This window comes from Pseudogymnoascus destructans (assembly GCF_001641265.1).
Source record: "Pseudogymnoascus destructans isolate 20631-21 unplaced genomic scaffold scaffold_7, whole genome shotgun sequence".
Classification (NCBI taxonomy): Eukaryota; Fungi; Ascomycota; class Leotiomycetes; order Thelebolales; family Thelebolaceae; genus Pseudogymnoascus; species Pseudogymnoascus destructans.
In genome coordinates this window covers 317,389-335,798 of record NW_020167526.1, presented here as the reverse complement: position 1 = coordinate 335,798, position 18,410 = coordinate 317,389, and the positions used below count along the sequence as shown (strand labels likewise).

Here is an 18,410-nt window from a genome sequence, read left to right as displayed (position 1 = left end):
TATTGCTAGGTGTTCCAATCAACTATTTAACGCGTCAAATGTCGGAATAGGTGGTTATAACAATGGGCCAGCCAGATTAGCCGTGCAGCAGGTGCAATGGAAGAGGAAACAGTAGTAACGGTAAAAGCAGGCAGTAAAGTAATGAGAGTGTAGAAGTATAGAGTTCACGGGGCCACAAGGATCCGCAAGTTCTATAGCAGCTGCTCTATATACGCGTGAATTGGGCCTCTGAAATTGGTCTTAGAGTAAATGTTGTGTGTCTCAGTTCCATACGTGAAGTAACGGGAGCGCATCTGACCTGTCTGATTTTAAAACTCGCTGTGGGCGATCACTCTCATCAGCCCACACATATAATGCGGTTGATTCCGTGGGATTTCCTGTCCAAAAAAGCATTCCGTTAACGCAGCCTAAATCCTCAACAGCAGCCATGACGGTCTCCAAACCCCTCATTCTCATTTCTGTCAGCTCAATTTATGGCCATGTCATGCCTATCCGCGTCATTGGCAAGGAGCTCGTGGCCCGCGGCTACGATGTAACCTTTGTCACTGGCTCTGTTTACAAGAAGAGAATAGAGTCCATCGGCGCCAAGCTGATAGCCCTTGAAGGCATCGCCGATGTCACCGAAGAAACACTCAAAGATGAGAGAGAAGCCACTCCTGCAGGGCCAGCCCGATTCGCCTTCGATTTGGAGAATTATTTCGTGAACGCCATCCCGGCCCAGCATTTTGCTCAGCAGAAGGCACTTAAGATCCTCGGTGAACAGCATCCTGGACGACCAATAATCATGCTCAACGAGTCGGGCTGTATGGGTAGTATCCCGTGCCTCTTGGGTGCCCCAGGAATTAAACCAACCGCCACCATCGCCATCGGTATATTCCCTATCGCGCTACGTAGCATCGACACGGCAAGCTTCGGCCCAGGTGTGCTCCCTGACACCAGTCTCAAAGGCCGTGCCAGGAACAAAATCATGAACAAGGCCATGGAGGATAAAATACTGGCCAAGCCTGACCAGCGTTTCAAAGAGGTTCTTGCAGAACTCGGCGTTAAAGACAGCGCGCCTTTCTTTATGGACTCTCCATACCTAACCGGCGACTGTTTCCTACAGATGTGTGCCCCGTCAATGGAATACTCGCGCAGCGATGCACCTCCCACCATCCATTTTGCAGGCGGGCTGCCAAAGGGCCACCGTGATCCACTTGCAGTATTTCCAAGCTGGTGGTCAGACATCACCCACGACACAACCAAGAGGATTGTCGCCGTCTCGCAGGGGACTTTGAATCTGAATTACACCGAGCTGATCATTCCAACTATGCAGGGTCTCAAGGACCGCGGCGATGTTATTGTTGTGGTGGCCTTGGGGAGAAGAGGGGCAACTCTCCCTGAAGAAACCTTTGTGCCCGAGAATGCCCGAGTCGTAGACTTCATCCCCTTCGACGACCTGCTGCCGTACTGCACGGCATTCATTACAAATGGTGGCTACGGAGCCGTCCAACACGGCATTAGTACAGGCGTACCGATGATCATTGCAGGAGCCACCGAAGACAAGCCCGAGGTAGCGGCTCGGGCAGAGTGGGCTGGTGTGGCAATCAACCTCCGTACTGGGCGCCCTACCGCTGAACAGGTACAGTTGGCTGTCGAGAAGATCTTCGACAACGGCAAGTATAAGGCGAGGGGCCTCGAGTTGGAGGAGGAGTCCAAGTGTTACGTTGCAATGGATATCGTGGAGAGGACTATCCAAGATCTGGCTGCTGCCAAACACTGATTGATACATGTCTCACTGCGGAGTCAAGCTTTATTGTGGATGTTGAAGGTCCTTGGCGTTGGCATGCAAGGTATAGAGCCTCTCGTACAAAAAATTGCAGCAGACTGCACACAATCCATAGTCCAATTTCTGACTCGCGATTAAGCCTACTGAGTTTTCGTAAGTCATATAGCTGAACTTGCAACACCTCTGTCGCTGTCTGATCCTTAGTGCATTCGCTGTTGGGAAGGTCCAAGCCGTGTCTCAGCGCCGACGAACATGATCGCTGATGCACCTATCAACGTGGCTTGGTGCAAGAATTCCATAGGTTGTGTCTAAGTGGCTTGACTCGGTGACACCACGATCGGCGGCCTACTCGTACTTTGGGTCAATAATTGTTAACAGGGGACACATGTACGTAGTTCCACCTCAACGCTGTTTTATATAACGCGTCACGTACGTACGAGTGGTAAAGCAGCATAACATTACGGTTTTTATTGGACTACTCTACTACAGGGGTAGCGACGATCATCACCCTACATACATTTATTAATCCAAAGTACGAGTAGAACCTATCATTTAGGCTTACGGAGTAGAGTGAGAGTTAAACATGTCTGATATTAAAACATTAAACTTGAACACAGTGACTCGTCAGTCTGAAACTCTCATATCTAGCTCACTATCATCTGCAGAATCTCGGTATAAGTGTCACAAACTATAGGTATTATTCTTAATAAACGGTGCTGCCAATCCGCATTTCGTAACTTTGTTCAGCGATTCTACATTGGAGGATACCAGATATTCACCACCAATTATTCTTAAGCTACCACAGCAAAAAGTGACCAGACTTCATGCCCTGCCATAATGCCTTGGCAAGAAACCATCTCTGGTCGTTATGAGCGCGAATTCGGCTCCGTCGAGCAATTTTACCGTCAGATAGCGGCTGCTGGGGCCGTTATTCAAAAGCAACAATTCCTCATTTCGTGTTCAATCAGACTCAGAGAGTTGCCTTCAGTGGCGGAACTGCAGAGAGCTTGGAAGGCACTCCGATTTCTACACCCGCAAATTGCTGCCGAGGCGGACGAAAGTGGCTTCAGACTCACCTACACTGTGCCATCTCCAGAGTCCATCAGGACCTGGATGCAGGAAACTTTCATTGTCGATGCAGCCAGCAATTCAGCCAACAACCTCTATACGTGTATCAACCCCGCGGAACACTTCCAGATATACATCTTGCCCCTATCAGGAGAAATTCTATTCCGCACACCGCACTGGCGTATAGATGGCACAGGCCTCCGAATTCTGCAAAATGCATTTCTCCAGATTCTCGCTGACGGTCCGCCTAACATTATATTTGACGGCACAGAGGTCGTACGGTTAGCACCTTCCCTCAATGAAGCTGCCTTTGTTCCTCGCGAACCTACACCACAGACCAGCAAAGCTTCTGACGCTGAACTTGATGCCTTCGAGGCTGGCCCGCCGTCAATTCCAATTGCGACGCTGCCCAATATATTGCCTACCAGTCCCCAACGCTACCGTATCACATTTTCGGCTGATGTGACTGAGCGCATTATCTCGTCCTGTAAGGCGCGAGGAATCACGGTGACAACAGCTGCCCACTCGGCCCTCGTTCTTGCGATGCAGCCGTGCACACAAGACAATTCTGGCCCAAGCACCCGAGACACCGGAAGGGGAAAATATACCGGCATCACGGCGCTTGACCTACGAAAGTATCTTTCCGCGCCGTGGAACGGTCCCCAATCAGCTGTTAGCCTCTATCATACTGGCTTGCCATTCAGCATCGACCTGAACGAACACAGGGACTTCAACGCCATTGCAGCCGAGATGAAAGCGATACATACGCGGAATTTGCGCAATGATGAGTCCCAAAATGCGATTGAGTTCCTGGCCAGTTATGTTAGAAAAGCCCTAGGCACTCTGAGCGTTGCACCAGAAGACCCGCTAAAGGCGCCGGCCTACCAAACGTTGAGCTCTTTAGGCGTAGTCAACAATTACCTGCACAGCAAGCGTGATGGGAAGGCGGCAACGGTCGAGATCGAGGATTGGTGGTTGAGCGTTGAAATTATCAATCGCGTGCTTGCGACGACTCTCTGGACTTGGGACGGCCAGCTGAACTTGTCGGTTAGTTACAATGGGGCGTTCTATGAGAGAAGTTTTGTCGAACAGTTCATCGATGGGTGGGGAAGAGAACTTACGACGGCCCTGGGTGTCGAAGAACATATTATCTCTGCCGATATTTCCGCTACAGCAATAAGCAGCGAAAGGGCCCAATGTTGGATCAGGAGGACAATAGCTCTGGTAAGAAGACTATTTTGTCACTAAATACGCGGATGAGTCTTGCTTGAACGTTGTAAATTTTGTACATGGAAGCAGTACCAGAAACGAAACGCTATGAAAAATCTACGAAGACGAAAAGGAGGCTGGACTACAATTGATTGTCATCCATGATGAGATGCAAAGGGGGCTTGGGTTGTCTATAATATTGTTTCGTCTCTCCGAAAGAATCGGCGCCCCAATTGGGGGGTACTGTTGTGATGGGCAGCGCGTCGGCCCCATCGATTTTAATATTAACTCTTCTCACACAATCATGTTATCTTATGTGAAACCTTGCCCGTCAAGAGCTATTTGTTGTAGAAACCTATTAGTGAGGTATAAACTGGAGACATCAGACGCTTGTCCTGAAGGTAGCTTGAAGAAATGATCGTTATAAACAGAAATTCCAAATGCCTTCCCATTATAGGGAACAAGGTCATGGGAAGTATGATGCATTCTACGGAGTGGTCTATATGCAGCCCACCACGTGATTCTGTAGCATCCTTCCATCAGTCTGGATCATGACAGCGAGGTCCGTCTCACCGCCGAGCCGATTAACTTCACAAGCAACTGCCGAACAAGACAATCCAATCTCTCCCATAATACAGCGGCAACGCCACGTTCTATCTCAAAAGCCACACACAGATCCGCCGCAACAATGGCAACCCTACTCCTCCCATCTTCAATGCGCGCTCTCTTCCAACTGGACCCAAACACTCAGCACCTAACCCTACAAACCTGCCCCCTCCCAGTCCCCGACCTCTCCGCTAACGAGCACCTCATCCGCGCACACGCTGTCGCCCCATGCGCCGGGGAAATACTCTGGCCTGAAAACGCAAAGAACCCAGACACCAAACGCAAGGAGCCGATACCCTGCTATGACGTCGCCGGCACCGTAGTTACCGCCCCGGCAGGCTCGCCATTCCAACCTGGCACAGAGGTGTATGCACGCACAGAGTTCGCCCGCACGGGCATGGCAAGGGAGTACACGATTATTACGACTGCGGAGCTAGGGGTACGAGCGAGGAATCTGGGGTGGGCCGAAAGCGCGGCGGTGGCACTGAGTGCATTGACGGCCTGGCAGGCGCTGTTTGTGCGTGGGAGGTTGAAGGCAGAAAAGGGGGCGGCAAAGGGGAAGAGGGTCTTGGTTACGGCGGCGTCTGGGGGTGCAGGTTCTTGGATCGTGCAGTTGGCAAGGTGGGCTGGGGCCGAGGTGGCTGGGACGTGTGGGCCAGATAATGTGGCGTTTGTCGAGTCGCTCGGGGTGGATGTTGCGATCAATTATCGCCAGGTGTCGCTGAAAGATTGGGTGAGCGAAGTTGCGGGAAGGAAATTTGATCTTGTTGTAGGAAGACGTTGGAGGAGGCTTGGTGGACTTAAAGAGTGGAGGACTCTCGTCAGTATCTACGAACCGCCTGAGGAGAAGAGGCCAAAAGATTTGGAGGTTGAAGGCGTCAATAACCTCTTTTTCATTGTGGAAGCAAACGGCTCGCAGCTGAAAAATATCACTGAACTGGTCGAAGCTGGTGTTTGTAAACCAGTGGTCGACAGCGTGTGGCCTCTTGAAAAGTTCGAGGATGCTTTTGCCAGGCTGGATGGAGGCCACGCAAGGGGAAAGGTGGTGATTGTCGTTGAAGTCGACAAGTGAACCGAACTGTATCCATGACGGTACTATAGTTCCTAAGCTCAGCAGTAGGTTCTTCAAAATGCGAATAGGCCACCATCTGTTGCCGTTAGATCGATTGCTGAAGATTCTACAATCCTAGTGCACTGTAAGACTCACACTGTAATGGGTATTATGTCATTAATTCAAGCCTATAAACCGTTCCATGGTATATCTACATCAAGCGCCGAGGCAACCCTCATAGCAGAGATCACACAGCCTTCCAGGAGTACCATGCCATCCCAACACCAGCCTCCAACCAAATAGATCTTGTCGTCGCCGCTCCTCCAGGAGGGTTGTTTCTCGTCCACGAGAGGACTGCCGATGTTCTCGCCGAATATGCTGTTAACCACATGCCTGCTGAGTGGGGTGCGGAGGGCTCGAAGGAATTTTACGGATCTCAGCACATTTGATGCTGATGAAACATCGGTGAATGGGCACGTCGTCACCATAGCTCCGGATCCATGGACGTGTATGGATTCTGTTTGTGCCAGACTAGTTGATGTGCGAAGGTGTATCGTTTCCGCTGCTTTGGCGCCCTTCGGTGCCAACTCACTTGCCTTAGTGTCATTCAAGGCGACCTTCATACCATTACCTTGTACAATGCTGTGGACCATTGTTGTTGGAATCTGTGCCATGGCTTTTCCGAGTGGTTGGAAGATCCTTCCGGCAATATCAGGGGCCACCCCCAAAACCACCCGGTCGAATATATCTTTATGAGTTACATTATCCGATGTATTCCACACGACCTCAAGTCTCCCATCTTGGAGCACTTCAACCTTAGTGACCAGCGTGGAAAATTTTGTTTTCAGTCCGGATCCTAGCGATTTTTGCACTTCGTGCACACTAGAAACCGTGTAATGGTCCCCCCCTGCTGATTGTCTTTTATATTCGGTCAAATCCCTAGCTGGAAACCGGAGAAGAGCTTCGTGCGTACAAGTCGCAACGCTCGAGAGGAGAGGGAGAAGGTAGAAGTTCACGAAGTGGCGCGGAAGCATGATGCGTTTCATGTATTCTTCTAAAGATTCGCAGAGACGAGAGTTTGTTGCGAGTGCCGGTGGAATCCAGAAGCAGCAAAGCGACCACCAAAGGTAGCAGACGGCTACATACCCGATTTCTATGAGCCATGAGAACAGATTAATACCCTCCGGCCATATTGGCGGAAATCCATGGTTGTTCGAAGAATAGACAAAGTAACCTTCCTTGCTCTCCTTGTTCCAAGTCTCACTGACAGCGTTTTTCTTGAAGCTATAAACGAATAGTTGAAAATGGTATCGTACCCCTAGGTATTTGTACATGCTGATCAGATTTTTGTAATAGCCTTCTGCGAAGGCGCGCATAGGGACGTCAATGCGATCGACAATTTTTTGAGATTCATCTTCTATAGATACGGACGCAGAATCGAGTGAGAAGGATTCACCCTAATGGAAACTTGTCAGACCAGCGAACAGAAGAATTTGAGACATAACATACGCACGCTTTCAAAGACAGTCACAGAGTACCGCTGATGTTTATCATTGTGAAGAAGGTGCGCTGTGGCCAAACCAGCCATACCCGAGCCAACTATAGCCACCCTCTGCTTTACACTGCTCTTTGTGGACGTCATCTTGAATAGTGCATGCAAAGAACCATGAAAAGATGCCTTTGCGTAGCAAAATCAAACAAGGCGGCTAAAGACAATGGTTGCACAGAACGAAAGGATTCTCTTGCGGTGTAGCTTTGCGACACACAGCAGAACCGCAGAAACGAAGAACTACAGTTGATGGCGAACCGGCGCGAACCCAATCCATTCCATTGGTGAAAGATAATTAGTAATCAGCCGAGGGCAGGTTCAGTGCCAAGCTGTGGGAAAATTTGCTTGGCGACAGGGGTAGGTATCAGTACGTTTTATATCGTACAGTAAAAATACGATAAGTTGATGCCTCGGATCCACAAAAATATATCGACTTAATGCATATATCGAGTAAATGTATTACACGTGATTAAATTAAAAATTGAAGCTATTTACATAAACCATGAGTCTAATGTCCCCTGCCTTTGTGAATTGGCTTCAAGGAGCCTTAACTGTCTCTCAAAACGTTCAAAAGAACGTAAGAACGTTGGTGCTTCTGAGGTGTCACTATTCCCAGATTCCGTAAACTCAATCAGAACTTGAATGGCGTTAATCACAGCTTGTGTAGTTGGCACAGGCTGTGAAGAAGGCTCATCCTCTTCCTCATCATCTTGAGTGGTATCTGGGACGTATTGTGACATGATATCCTCAAGAATAGCATCCCCCCTTTGAAAATCCTCCCACCCCTCTAACTCTTGTATATCCTCATCGACTGGATTTAAAAAGCTCGAAAGATCCATAGTGTCATGTACATTCCCAGCTTGTTGTACTTGTTGATAGAGATTGGTAATATCAGGAAGAGGTTGTGAGGGTAGTTGAACTGGCTTTTGAACAATCATACTCTTTCGAAAACAGTTATAGATTGTCGAGTTTGTAAGGTCGTGATTCCAGGATCGAAGAAGCCATCGAATAGCAAGTTGTATATTCATCGTTTGGACAGGATCTTCATTCCTTTTAAAAGCATCAAGGATGTAAAGGAGCCATTGTCGACGGTAATGAGCTTTGACAGAGGCAATGATACCTTGATCTAGGGCTTGAAATCGACTTGTTGCATTTGGAGGAAGCCAGATAACTCGGATATTCGCAGGGGGTGGTGTCGATTCGAGGGCCTTGATATGTGCTGAAAAGTTGTCCATGGTGAGAAGAACCTCCCGTGTTGTACCAATACGAGCATAAAAAGCCCTTAACCATTCTGCCATAATAAACTGATTCATCCAAGCCTTCTTATTCCACCTCCAAACCCCTCCCATTGCTATGACGTCAATGTTTCGTAAAGCTCGAGGCGTTTTCGCCTTGCCAATAAACCAAGGAGGACATCGATCAGTACCAGCAGCATTATGTAATGGTGGGTGCACCAGATGTGAGAATCTAGCCACCCAAGGAAGGGATGAATTTACTAAGACAACACACTGTCTTAGAAAACAGAGCCAAAGGGTCGTAGCTTAGACTATTCCACAACGCAGCAATCAGGTGTGTGATGTAGTGAAGTGGTTCAGACAAGTTGCAACAAATGTTGAGTCTGGGAACTTAGGGGTAAGTCAGAGGTTAACACCTCACTGACTTTTCAGAAACAAGGAGTAACAAGATGAATGCTTGGAAGCTTGTAAAAGACGTGGAAGTATGTGATAGTCGATTTACTGTATTGTCTGCTTGCCCTTTCTTAAGGAAAGGGCAATCCTATTTATGCCAAAGGAGTGTAGTTCTCTCATTTTCCAAGACTTTCCATGACTTACCAGGCTTTGTAACTGTAGTCGACATAAGAGAATCCCATAGAACCATCTCTTAGGTTCGTAGCCTATAGGAAGTAAAAGGAGGACCAAGGTCAGAGTACCCCTATAGACAAATTATGTCATAGACAAATTATGTCATAGACAAATTATGTCATAACTTAACCAATCTTGTGGGTAACTAAAGAGCGATGACATGTAATGAATCATAGAGGTTCGTAGGAGATTTTAGAGCTATCGTTCATGCTCCTAGGCCTCTAGTTGGTAGAGATATGTCATGTGGTAGTATGAGTGATGTCATGTAATGAATCATAGAGGGTCGTAGAGATATGCTATGTGGTAATATCGGCCCAGTAACTAAGGAGCGATGACGTGTAATGAATCATAGATGGTTGTAGCAATCGTTGAGTAGTATTGCTCTTGTTGTTGGTGTGATAAGCCAGAATATGTATAGTGACTTGTAGGTTTGAGGAGGAGATTTCCAAGTTTGCTCTTGAGTTTGATAGCAAACTGAGTGCAACGAATGTCAGTATGACACATTACAACAGAATACGACAGACATCCTTGCCTTGTCCATCTTCCTTCCTACTCGAGCCTCCATTGTAGAAAGCCCACGAGATGGCATCATCTTCCAGTATAAACCCGTCTCGTCCATGCTATAAATGTTGTCCTCTAAATACTCCCCAGCCACTGTCTGAATAGCCCTCATCTCGTCCTCTGCTGTCTCACTGACTGATGCCCCTTCTCCTTGCCTCTTTCTATTCCGGATGTTGTGACGTAGTCGAAATTTCTGTATCCAAGCAATGCTAAACTCTGGCGAAGGCTTCCCTTGATATTGTGGTAGTTGTGACCAAATTCGCTTTGCCTTCTCTTGTAAGATCTCCGCAGTTCTAAAACCTCTTTTTGAATCGATTCGTTCTTGCCACTCAAAAAGAATAGCCTCAGTATCTGGCCAAGCCACTTCCCATCGACGTATATTCGTATCGTTCCTCTTCCCTATTGTTGGTGTATTAATTGGATCATCAAGGTTGATAAATCGGCTGCTAAGGGATTCCGAGACTGTAGATTGACTAATTCGAATGTTGTACTTCTCAAAAAACCAGGTGATACAATCTTTTTGGGAAGGTTGAGGTGTTTTGTTGACAGTCCATTGTTGAAGAGCACGACGCTGTTCAATTGTCATCGAATTGAGCTTTCTTGAAGGTATTCTATAAGATTCAAAAGATTAGCATAAGTCAATATTCAAGGAGGATCTCATGATATCGGATGTATTGTGTTTTGTATGTAAAAAGCTTCCGTACAGAAAAAGATATCGAGATAATGTAAATATCGGCTAAAAGCATATTGACTTATCGTATTTTTACTGTATATTGTAACGTCTTAGTTTAGTACTCAACTATAATATAGTCTAATTCCTCCTCTAGGTCGTCTTCGACAATTTACTCTTCAATTAGTTCATTTAGCATGGTTTGCGCCTATGGCTCGACTTTTTGTTGCTTTCTGCTAGGTGGCTTCCTGTAACGATGTACGGTTACGCTCGCGCTACATCCCACTAAGCCAAAAAGACTATAGTATTCTTTCTGGCTTGGCGGAATACGCGTAACACGCTATATATACCATAACGTAAGTCGTGGCGTACTGGCGGTAATGGCGTACTGGCGGTAGTGGGGTTGGAACATCGTGAACAACAACAAAAATAAAATTATATATAACGTGCATGTATAACGAAAGTGCCAAACAAGCGAAAGTGCCAAAATCATGCGGTGACCAACCCCCCCAACTAAATGTTAAATTCCTCCACAACAAAACATGCGCCATAAAAATGATGAAAGCAAATTAGTGCTAGCTATCCAAGCTATGCAAAGCGACCCAAATTTGCGCCTTCGAGTTGCAGCTAGGATCTATTCCGTAGACCACCGCAAGCTACGTCACCGTTTACAAGGTGTACCTTCACGACGCGATATCCAAGCCAACTTACAGAAATTAAGTAACCTAGAGGAATCAGTTCTTGTTCAGTATATACTTGACTTAGCTGCTAAAGGGTTCCCTCCTCAGTTGTCTATTGTTGAAGATATGGCAAATCGACTACTTGCAACACGCGACGCGCCACGCGTCGGGTCACGTTGGGCTTCAAACTTTGTTAAGCGCCATGTAGAGCTCCGGACACGCTTCCAGCGAAAATACGACTACCAGAGGGCTAAGTGCGAAGATCCAGAAGTCATTCGTGGCTGGTTTGAGCTTGTATGGAACACAATTCTAAAGTATGGCATCAACAATGCAGATATCTACAACTTTGATGAGACTGGGTTTATGATGGGCGTCATCTCAAGCGCAACGGTAGTAACGAGCTCAGATGGGCGGGCAAAGGCAAAAAAGGTGCAGCCTGGCAATCGGGAATGGGTTACAGTAATCCAAGGCGTTAGTTCTTAAGGTTGGGCAGTGCCGCCATTTGTCATTGTGGCAGGTAAAAACCACCTTGCATCTTGGTATGAGAATAGTGGATTTCCAGCAGATTGGGTAATCGCTGTTACTGCAAATGGCTGGACTACAAACGAGAGAGGTATGGATTGGATTCAGCATTTTGAGAAGCACACAAAGCCCCGGAGTGTTGGTGGTTATCGCTTGTTAGTCCTTGATGGTCATGAGAGCCACCACTCAGACAAGTTTGAGGAGTACTGCAAAGAACACAACATTATTACGCTTTGTATGCCTGCTCACTCTTCCCATATACTCCAACCACTTGATGTTGGCTGTTTTGGCCCATTAAAGAGAGCTTACGGTCGGCAAATTGAAGATATGATGCGGGCTCATATTATTCACATTACTAAGGATGACTTCTTTCCTGCCTTCCACGCTGCATTTAACATTGCAATGACAGAAAGCAATATTCAGGGAGGGTTCCGAGGTGCTGGGCTTCTTCCATTTAGCCCTGAGAGTGTAATATCTACACTTGACCTTAGGTTTAAGACGCCAACACCTCCAACCTCTCGCCCAAACACCGCTCAACCATGGGTTTCTCAGACACCAAATAACCCAACTGAAGCTGTATCACAGTCTACTTTCATTAAAAACCGAATTGCGCATCATCAAAATAGCTCTCCAACCTCAATCTATGCAGCTGTTGACCAGTTTACAAAGGGTGCATCGCAAATAATGCATCAATTAGCATTGTTAAAAGCAGAGAACCAAAACCTGCGACAGGCAAATGAAGTGCTAAGCAAGCGCCGGAGAGCTAAAAAAACACGACTACAGCAAGGAGGATCACTTAGTCAACAGGTAGCACAGGAGCTACAGGACGAGAGGGACGTTGTGCAGCAAGTAGAGCAAGAAATAAGGGCAAGTAGTGGTCGGAAGCCAAGGGAAGAAACCCATGCACGTCGCTGTGGCAAGTGTGGTGAGACTGGACACAATGCGCGCACTTGTCAGATTGTAATAGACAGGTCTGAGGAAGAGGACTCTGAGTAGTTTTAATTAATTTATATTGTTGTGGTGGATTTATCGCAATTCTTATGGGGTAGTCGCGATATTTTGGCACTTTCGCTTGTTTGGCACTTTCGTTATACATGCACGTTACTCTAATCCTCAATTAAAATACAATTAGATACTTCTCCTAAGTCCTCTTCAATAGATTCTTCATCTCCTTGCTCAATTATAGCCTTGTTTGTAGTTCTACTACCTGTTGCTGTTGACTTCTGTCAAGTAGCCTCCTATGCTTTAACGACCTGTAGCTGCAATTCCCTTGTAGAAATATGAAAATGACCCTTTAAAATTGCTCGCTTGTCTTTTTACTGTACTCTCCGAGCTTGAACAATTGATCGTAGATTGTCAGTATCACGTTGTTGTAGAAAATTGCGTGTATTTAGTCGCTCTGTTGTGTCATACTGACATTCGTTGCACTCAGTTTGCTATCAAACTCAAGAGCAAACAGAAATCTCCTCCTCAAACCTACAAGTCACTATACATATTTTGGCTTGTCACACCAACAACAAGAGCAATACTACTCAACGATTGCTACAACCCTCTATGATTTATTACACGTCATTGCTCCTTAGTTACTGGGCTGATATGACCACATAACATATCTCTACAACCCTCTATGATTCATTACATGACATCACTCCTTAGTTACTGGGCTAATACTACACATGACATATCTCTATCAACTAGAGGCCTAGGAACATGAACGATAGCTCCAAAAGCTTCTACAACCCTCTATGATTCATTACACGTCATCTCTCCTTAGTTACCCACAAGATTGGTTAAGTTATGACATAATTTGTCTATAGGGGTACTCTGACCTTGGACCTCCTTTCACTTCCTATAGGCTAGGAACCTAGGAGATGGTTCTATGGGATTCTCTTACGTCGACTACAGTTACGAAGCCTGGTTAGTCATGGAAAGTCTTGGAGAATGAGAGAACTACACTCCTTTGGCATAAATAGGATTGCCCTTTCCTTAAGAAAGGGCAAGCAGACAATACAGTAAATCGACTATCACATACTTCCACGTCTTTTACAAGCTTCCAAGCATTAATCTTGTTATTCTTTGTTTCTGAAAAGTCAGTGAGGTGCTAACCTCTGACTTACCCCTGAGTTCCCAGACTCAACATTTGTTACAACTTGTCTAAACCACTTCATCATACACCTGATTGCTGCGTTGTGGAATAGTCTAAGCTACAACCCTTTGGCTCTGTTTCCTAAGACAGTGTGTTGTCTTAGTAAAATCATCCCTTCCTTGGGTGGCTAGATTCTCACATCTGGTGCACCCACCATTACAGAAGCATAACCTCTTGTATTATGCGCTATGGTTGCAGTGGTTGTAATCCTGCACCTCTCTAAGCTAAGGTAATATTCTAAATCGAAAGAGCTTCTGTCCTTGCTTTTATGTATGCGGTTAACCACTCCGCTTTCTATATGCGCATGAGCTATGCTTTATTAAGTGGGGATAGTGTGGTTATGAGGCATTTTTTTAATGGTCTAAAAACTACAACATCGAGCGGCTGCAACACATGTGAAGTATGTAGTAGCAGTATAAGGAGCAAGATGCAATTCTATATTGTAAGGATGCCTCCGCCCTCAGTGACGGAAAGCATCAGAGTTGGGCAGGTTACGGTCACGTGGGGAGAGTTAGGGCAGGTTAGCCGAGTCGGACCCATTTCGGGTACTTAAGGGGATTGACCCAATGGGGTTCCTCATCATCTTTTTTGTATCCTTCATAGTAGACCTATAGGATAGCATCCGTTTAGCCTCCGACTCGCACTCTCATATGCTATTACTGTGAGCTGGGTGCCCTGTGTCCTTACATATATGCAATGTGATATAAAATTTCCACTTATGTGGCTATCATAGCCATCACAAATAAGAAGTTGTTGTCCTCTATCTGCTTTCGTATGCATTACTAGCTTAAACACACGTTTTAACCACTTAAGTCTATGTAGATTGCTTGTCCATCCTTTTGAGTTTGCAGAGAAGTGCCATTTATCAATAACCTCCTATAGAATCCAGCTTTGCAAAATGTTAAGGCCTTTGAATATAATAAGAGGGTTGATAGCTGTGCTGTCTATACAGATGTATTTAAATGCAGACACCCATTCTTAACAGCGTTAGTGTGCTTAATGGCACATATAGCATAGAATCAACAATGATTCGAGTACATTCTATAGTTCTAATTGAAAAGCCAGTCTCATCCATGTTATATACGTTGTGTTCTTTGATTTTAAGACACGTTATAAGGTCCTTGTACGTGTTACTATCCTACTACCACGTCTTTTGTAACACCGTTTATCCTAGTCGTACTTATAATTGTAAATGCTGTCTAATAAAGCATGGAACCTACTCCTTCCCTAAAGGTAGGTTTGGAATTTGGGTGTATGTGATGTCAGGTGGGTTTAGGACGCGGCTATTAGCAGAAAGTTCGAAGATGTGACAACAGTTGATGCAGATTTCATCTGCAATCTCTTATAAAATTCGATGACTAGGTGCGTAGCTACTGTTAGTAAGGACTTTTATCCACTTTATAAGGGTTTTCTCTTACGCTGTTGAAAGAATTTGTTGTTGTTGGCGTGCTTTATCGTAGGAGAGGCTGCTGTTTAGTCATTTCTTCACAGTGTCCTTACAAAGTCCAAGAGCTTTTGCAGCTGCGTACGAGGACTTGTACTTCTTAGACTGGATTTCAAAACTGCCTTAGCGACTAGAACTTCGAGTTCCGCAGCAGCACGTACGCTTTTACTACAGACCATTGTTGAGTTGTGGTTGGGTATACGAGACCAACCAGGTTATGGCTGGGCGAACTACGCGATCTATGACATTAGACGACTTACACCATGACCTACGTTATATCGTACATGAAGGCTGAACGTTGATCTTCCTCTGGGGATCCGCGTTCTCACAATACACTCTATGGCCGTATATGATAGTACTCGACTACTATAGTTTTACGTGTGGGGTATTACGCCTTCGTCCCGTAACCTTCACGTGATATACACATGACTATTAGTGGGGTGTGTGTATGGACCATTTGAATAGCCGAAGCCAAACAATAGCTCATTGCGCTCGTCCTCAATCATGCGTGCATACTCATACCAGATATAGAAGATCCGCCCTCCGAGATTCTACAGCGTTTGCTGGGTTGGCCCCAGTCCGAATTGAAGGGACTAAAGTTCGTGGAGCCTATATATTCCAGATAAGGCTTGCTATAGGAGATGAGAACAACATGGATCGAGAACATGGATTGGACAAATAAATATGTTTTGGGGATTCTGATGGCTGGGTTGATGATTCTTCTGACCAAGAAAGTGGTCGATAATCGTTCGAATGGAAAGGTAGAGAGAGGTTCTAAAAAGCCTCTATATAGATACGACCACAGTATACTCAACATTTCCGTGCCACCCCAATCGATGTGGATGAACATGGGCTTCTGGAAGGTGTGATACGATCAATTTGAAATTGGATGCCTTATGCTAATGACAGTAGAATACTGAGGACTTTCCAACAGCTTGCCGCACTCTTCTTGAAGAAGTGTTGAAGTCCGCGCAAATCTTGGAAGAAGAAGTCTCCAGTGGCAACAAGAACATCGTCAATACGCTGAGTATCATTGACCTTGGTTTTGGATGTGGAGACCAAAGCCTATACATAAAAAATGCCTTGGACAATCAAAGACGGGGAGAAAGAGATGATCGGTGGGAGAGGAATCTCAAAGCTTATGTTGGCCTCACCCTGGAAACCGCCCACTTCTCCATTGCCCAGGAGAGGCTTGGCCTTGAGCAATCAAATACCAACACAGAGTTTGAGATCTATTGCGCCGATGCTGGACGGCCTTCATCTTGGACTTCAGAAATAAAAGAATCCGTGTCTGTGGCTACTCAGGCTAATGACGAGAAGGGGGACCATGAGAACTGGCTCCTCGGACTTGACACACTTATTCATTTTCAGCCTTCCAGGTGGCCAGTTATCGAGTACGCGAACAGAGAATTAGGTGTCTCACTTATGGCATACGATCTCTGCATTGCCGACAATATTTCCGTGAAGCAACGCCTTGCCCTTAGATTCATGGCCTTCTTTGGTCAGAGTCCGTTCGCGAATTTTGTTACAATTCAAGAATATCGGGAACGACTTGTCATGGCTGGCTACGCTCGTGAAAAGATTGAGATCCGCGACATTTCAGAACACGTATTCAGCCCATTGGCTGGATTCTTAAGGAAGAAGGAAGTTGAACTGCAACAATATGGGATGTCAATTGGACGCTTTCGGTATGCAGCGGGGATGTTCGCTTGGTGGGGCAGATCAGGTGTGATCAGAGGCTGTATTATCGTGGCCAGGAAATAGTCCCAGTTGTCAAAAGAAAGAGCAACTATACACACAAAGTGATCTAGCACATAATAGCATCACAACCCAGGATGATCATGACTGGATGGTCAAAACAATGCTTCCCAGATATCCACTCCCAAGCTTTGCAATGCTAATATTGAGGATGTCGTGTTATAGACTATCAACAGATCATAGTGGCCCATACCTCTGAGGCTAAGAATCGCAAATTAGGTTGGCACCGGAAGGAAGCACACTACGATCTTCGAGGCCCTCGACGTGGCGCACTAGCTATCTTAAAACAAGCGAAGGTGGCAACAGCCAGCGACACGGCGCTCAGATATACATCTGCATCGGTCCCAATGTGATTTGAGGGCAAGTCATTCTTCTTCGCATCGCGTGCTATGGGATTGAATGTCGTTGCAATAACTGACCATCCTGCAGTCGCCGGGACCACCAATGTATCGGCCATTCCAAAGCAATATTCGAATGGAAGTTTTGAAGCCAACGATAGGGCAAAAGTCAGACTGAGAGAGTACAACTCTAGAAGGCGGTGTCGGCGTCCAGACCCAAAGCACGGCAATGTTAAAAGAACAAATCTATAGATGGCGTGTGCAAATATCCATGACTTGCTGGCGGCAGTGAAAACGAACAAGTTGTCGTGGAGAACAATTGTCTTCCACCTAGCGCGGTAACCTTGTTGGACGATCCAAACGAAGAGCGTAATGCAGGTGACCTTGCTACACATTCCCCGAAGGGTGCCGCCTGTGGGAGTCCCCACCATCATGCCGATATTTCCATACACCGCAAAATTAACGTAGGTCGTAAAGGCAGGTAGATATCTGGTCTGAAAGGATCGACTCGCAACGAGGAATGCCAGCACAGAGCCGAGACCGAGGGGAAGTTCACACAATATTTTGATCATTTCGCCAGCAGTAGACGTTTTGTCGAATACGACAATAGTCGCGGTGACCCCGAGGACTACGAGCAAAAGCAGGCCCCGGCTGCGGATAGCACACCCATAGGTGAGGACGAGAATGATACTGAGCCATACATTGAATGGGATATCAATGTACGACTCAAGCAGCGCTGTGTGTGGTGATGAGAAAGCCATGAGAATCGGTTGCGTAGCTCCGTTCCAGAGCTTTCACGTCAAGCTTTCCCCGCCGGAGCGGTGGTAGCTTCTGGTGTATGGGTTCGAGGAACCAAACGATCTGGGTATGCTGGGGTCGGTTCCGCATGGACGCATCCCGCATATACGTTGTAAATATAACGGACGATAAGAATCACAGCAGAAGTGGGATGCTTCACTTTTTGGTAGTTCAACAATATCGTTCCTTCCTAGTACTTGGTCCTTCCCTGAATCACGTGGGTTTACCTAGGTTCGAAGGGTCGCGGTTGAAAAAAAGCGGAACGGTTCAACACCAGAAAACGCGCCAAGTACCATTTTGTTCAAGCGCGTAGTGCGCTCCATAAATGTAGGATTACGTGTAAGTTAGTAGTCCCCGCCCAAGGAATTGCGGGGCAGTTT

The 18,410-nt window shown here is 46.3% G+C and overlaps 5 protein-coding genes across 5 annotated transcripts; 4 read left to right on the top strand and 1 right to left on the bottom strand.

The window, feature by feature from the left end:
* Positions 1–427: 427 nt before the first annotated feature.
* VC83_02848 (uncharacterized protein) lies at positions 428–1,762 on the top strand (the record flags this gene model as incomplete). Its single annotated transcript, XM_024466502.1, has 1 exon — positions 428–1,762. One exon carries the CDS (start codon positions 428–430, stop codon positions 1,760–1,762), a length of 1,335 nt encoding a protein of 444 aa, XP_024325152.1.
* An 843-nt stretch (positions 1,763–2,605) lies between these two features.
* On the top strand, positions 2,606–4,084 carry VC83_02847 (uncharacterized protein; the record flags this gene model as incomplete). The annotated part of the gene is made up of 1 exon (XM_024466501.1): positions 2,606–4,084. One exon carries the CDS (start codon positions 2,606–2,608, stop codon positions 4,082–4,084), a length of 1,479 nt encoding a protein of 492 aa, XP_024325153.1.
* A 539-nt stretch (positions 4,085–4,623) lies between these two features.
* VC83_02845 (uncharacterized protein) lies at positions 4,624–7,487 on the bottom strand. The gene is made up of 2 exons (XM_024466499.1): positions 7,216–7,487; positions 4,624–7,159 (listed from the first exon to the last, which is right to left on the bottom strand). The coding sequence occupies exons 1-2, from the start codon at positions 7,342–7,344 to the stop codon at positions 5,891–5,893; spliced, it is 1,398 nt and encodes a 465-aa protein (XP_024325155.1). The 5' UTR covers positions 7,345–7,487; the 3' UTR covers positions 4,624–5,890.
* On the top strand, positions 4,734–5,723 carry VC83_02846 (uncharacterized protein; the record flags this gene model as incomplete). The annotated part of the gene is made up of 1 exon (XM_024466500.1): positions 4,734–5,723. The coding sequence occupies one exon, from the start codon at positions 4,734–4,736 to the stop codon at positions 5,721–5,723; it is 990 nt and encodes a 329-aa protein (XP_024325154.1).
* An 8,290-nt stretch (positions 7,488–15,777) lies between the features above and the next one.
* On the top strand, positions 15,778–16,900 carry VC83_02844 (uncharacterized protein; the record flags this gene model as incomplete). Its single annotated transcript, XM_024466498.1, has 2 exons — positions 15,778–15,999; positions 16,049–16,900. 2 exons carry the CDS (start codon positions 15,778–15,780, stop codon positions 16,898–16,900), a joined length of 1,074 nt encoding a protein of 357 aa, XP_024325156.1.
* Between the last annotated feature and the right edge of the window lie 1,510 nt (positions 16,901–18,410).

Coding starts and splice junctions, on each gene's coding strand:
- VC83_02845 (XM_024466499.1), bottom strand. CDS start 7,344: ATGACGTCCACAAAGAGCAGTGTAAAGCAGAGGGTGGCTATAGTTGGC. Junction 7,160..7,215: donor CTGTGACTGTCTTTGAAAGC/GTGCGTATGTTA, acceptor AGTTTCCATTAG/GGTGAATCCTTCTCACTCGA.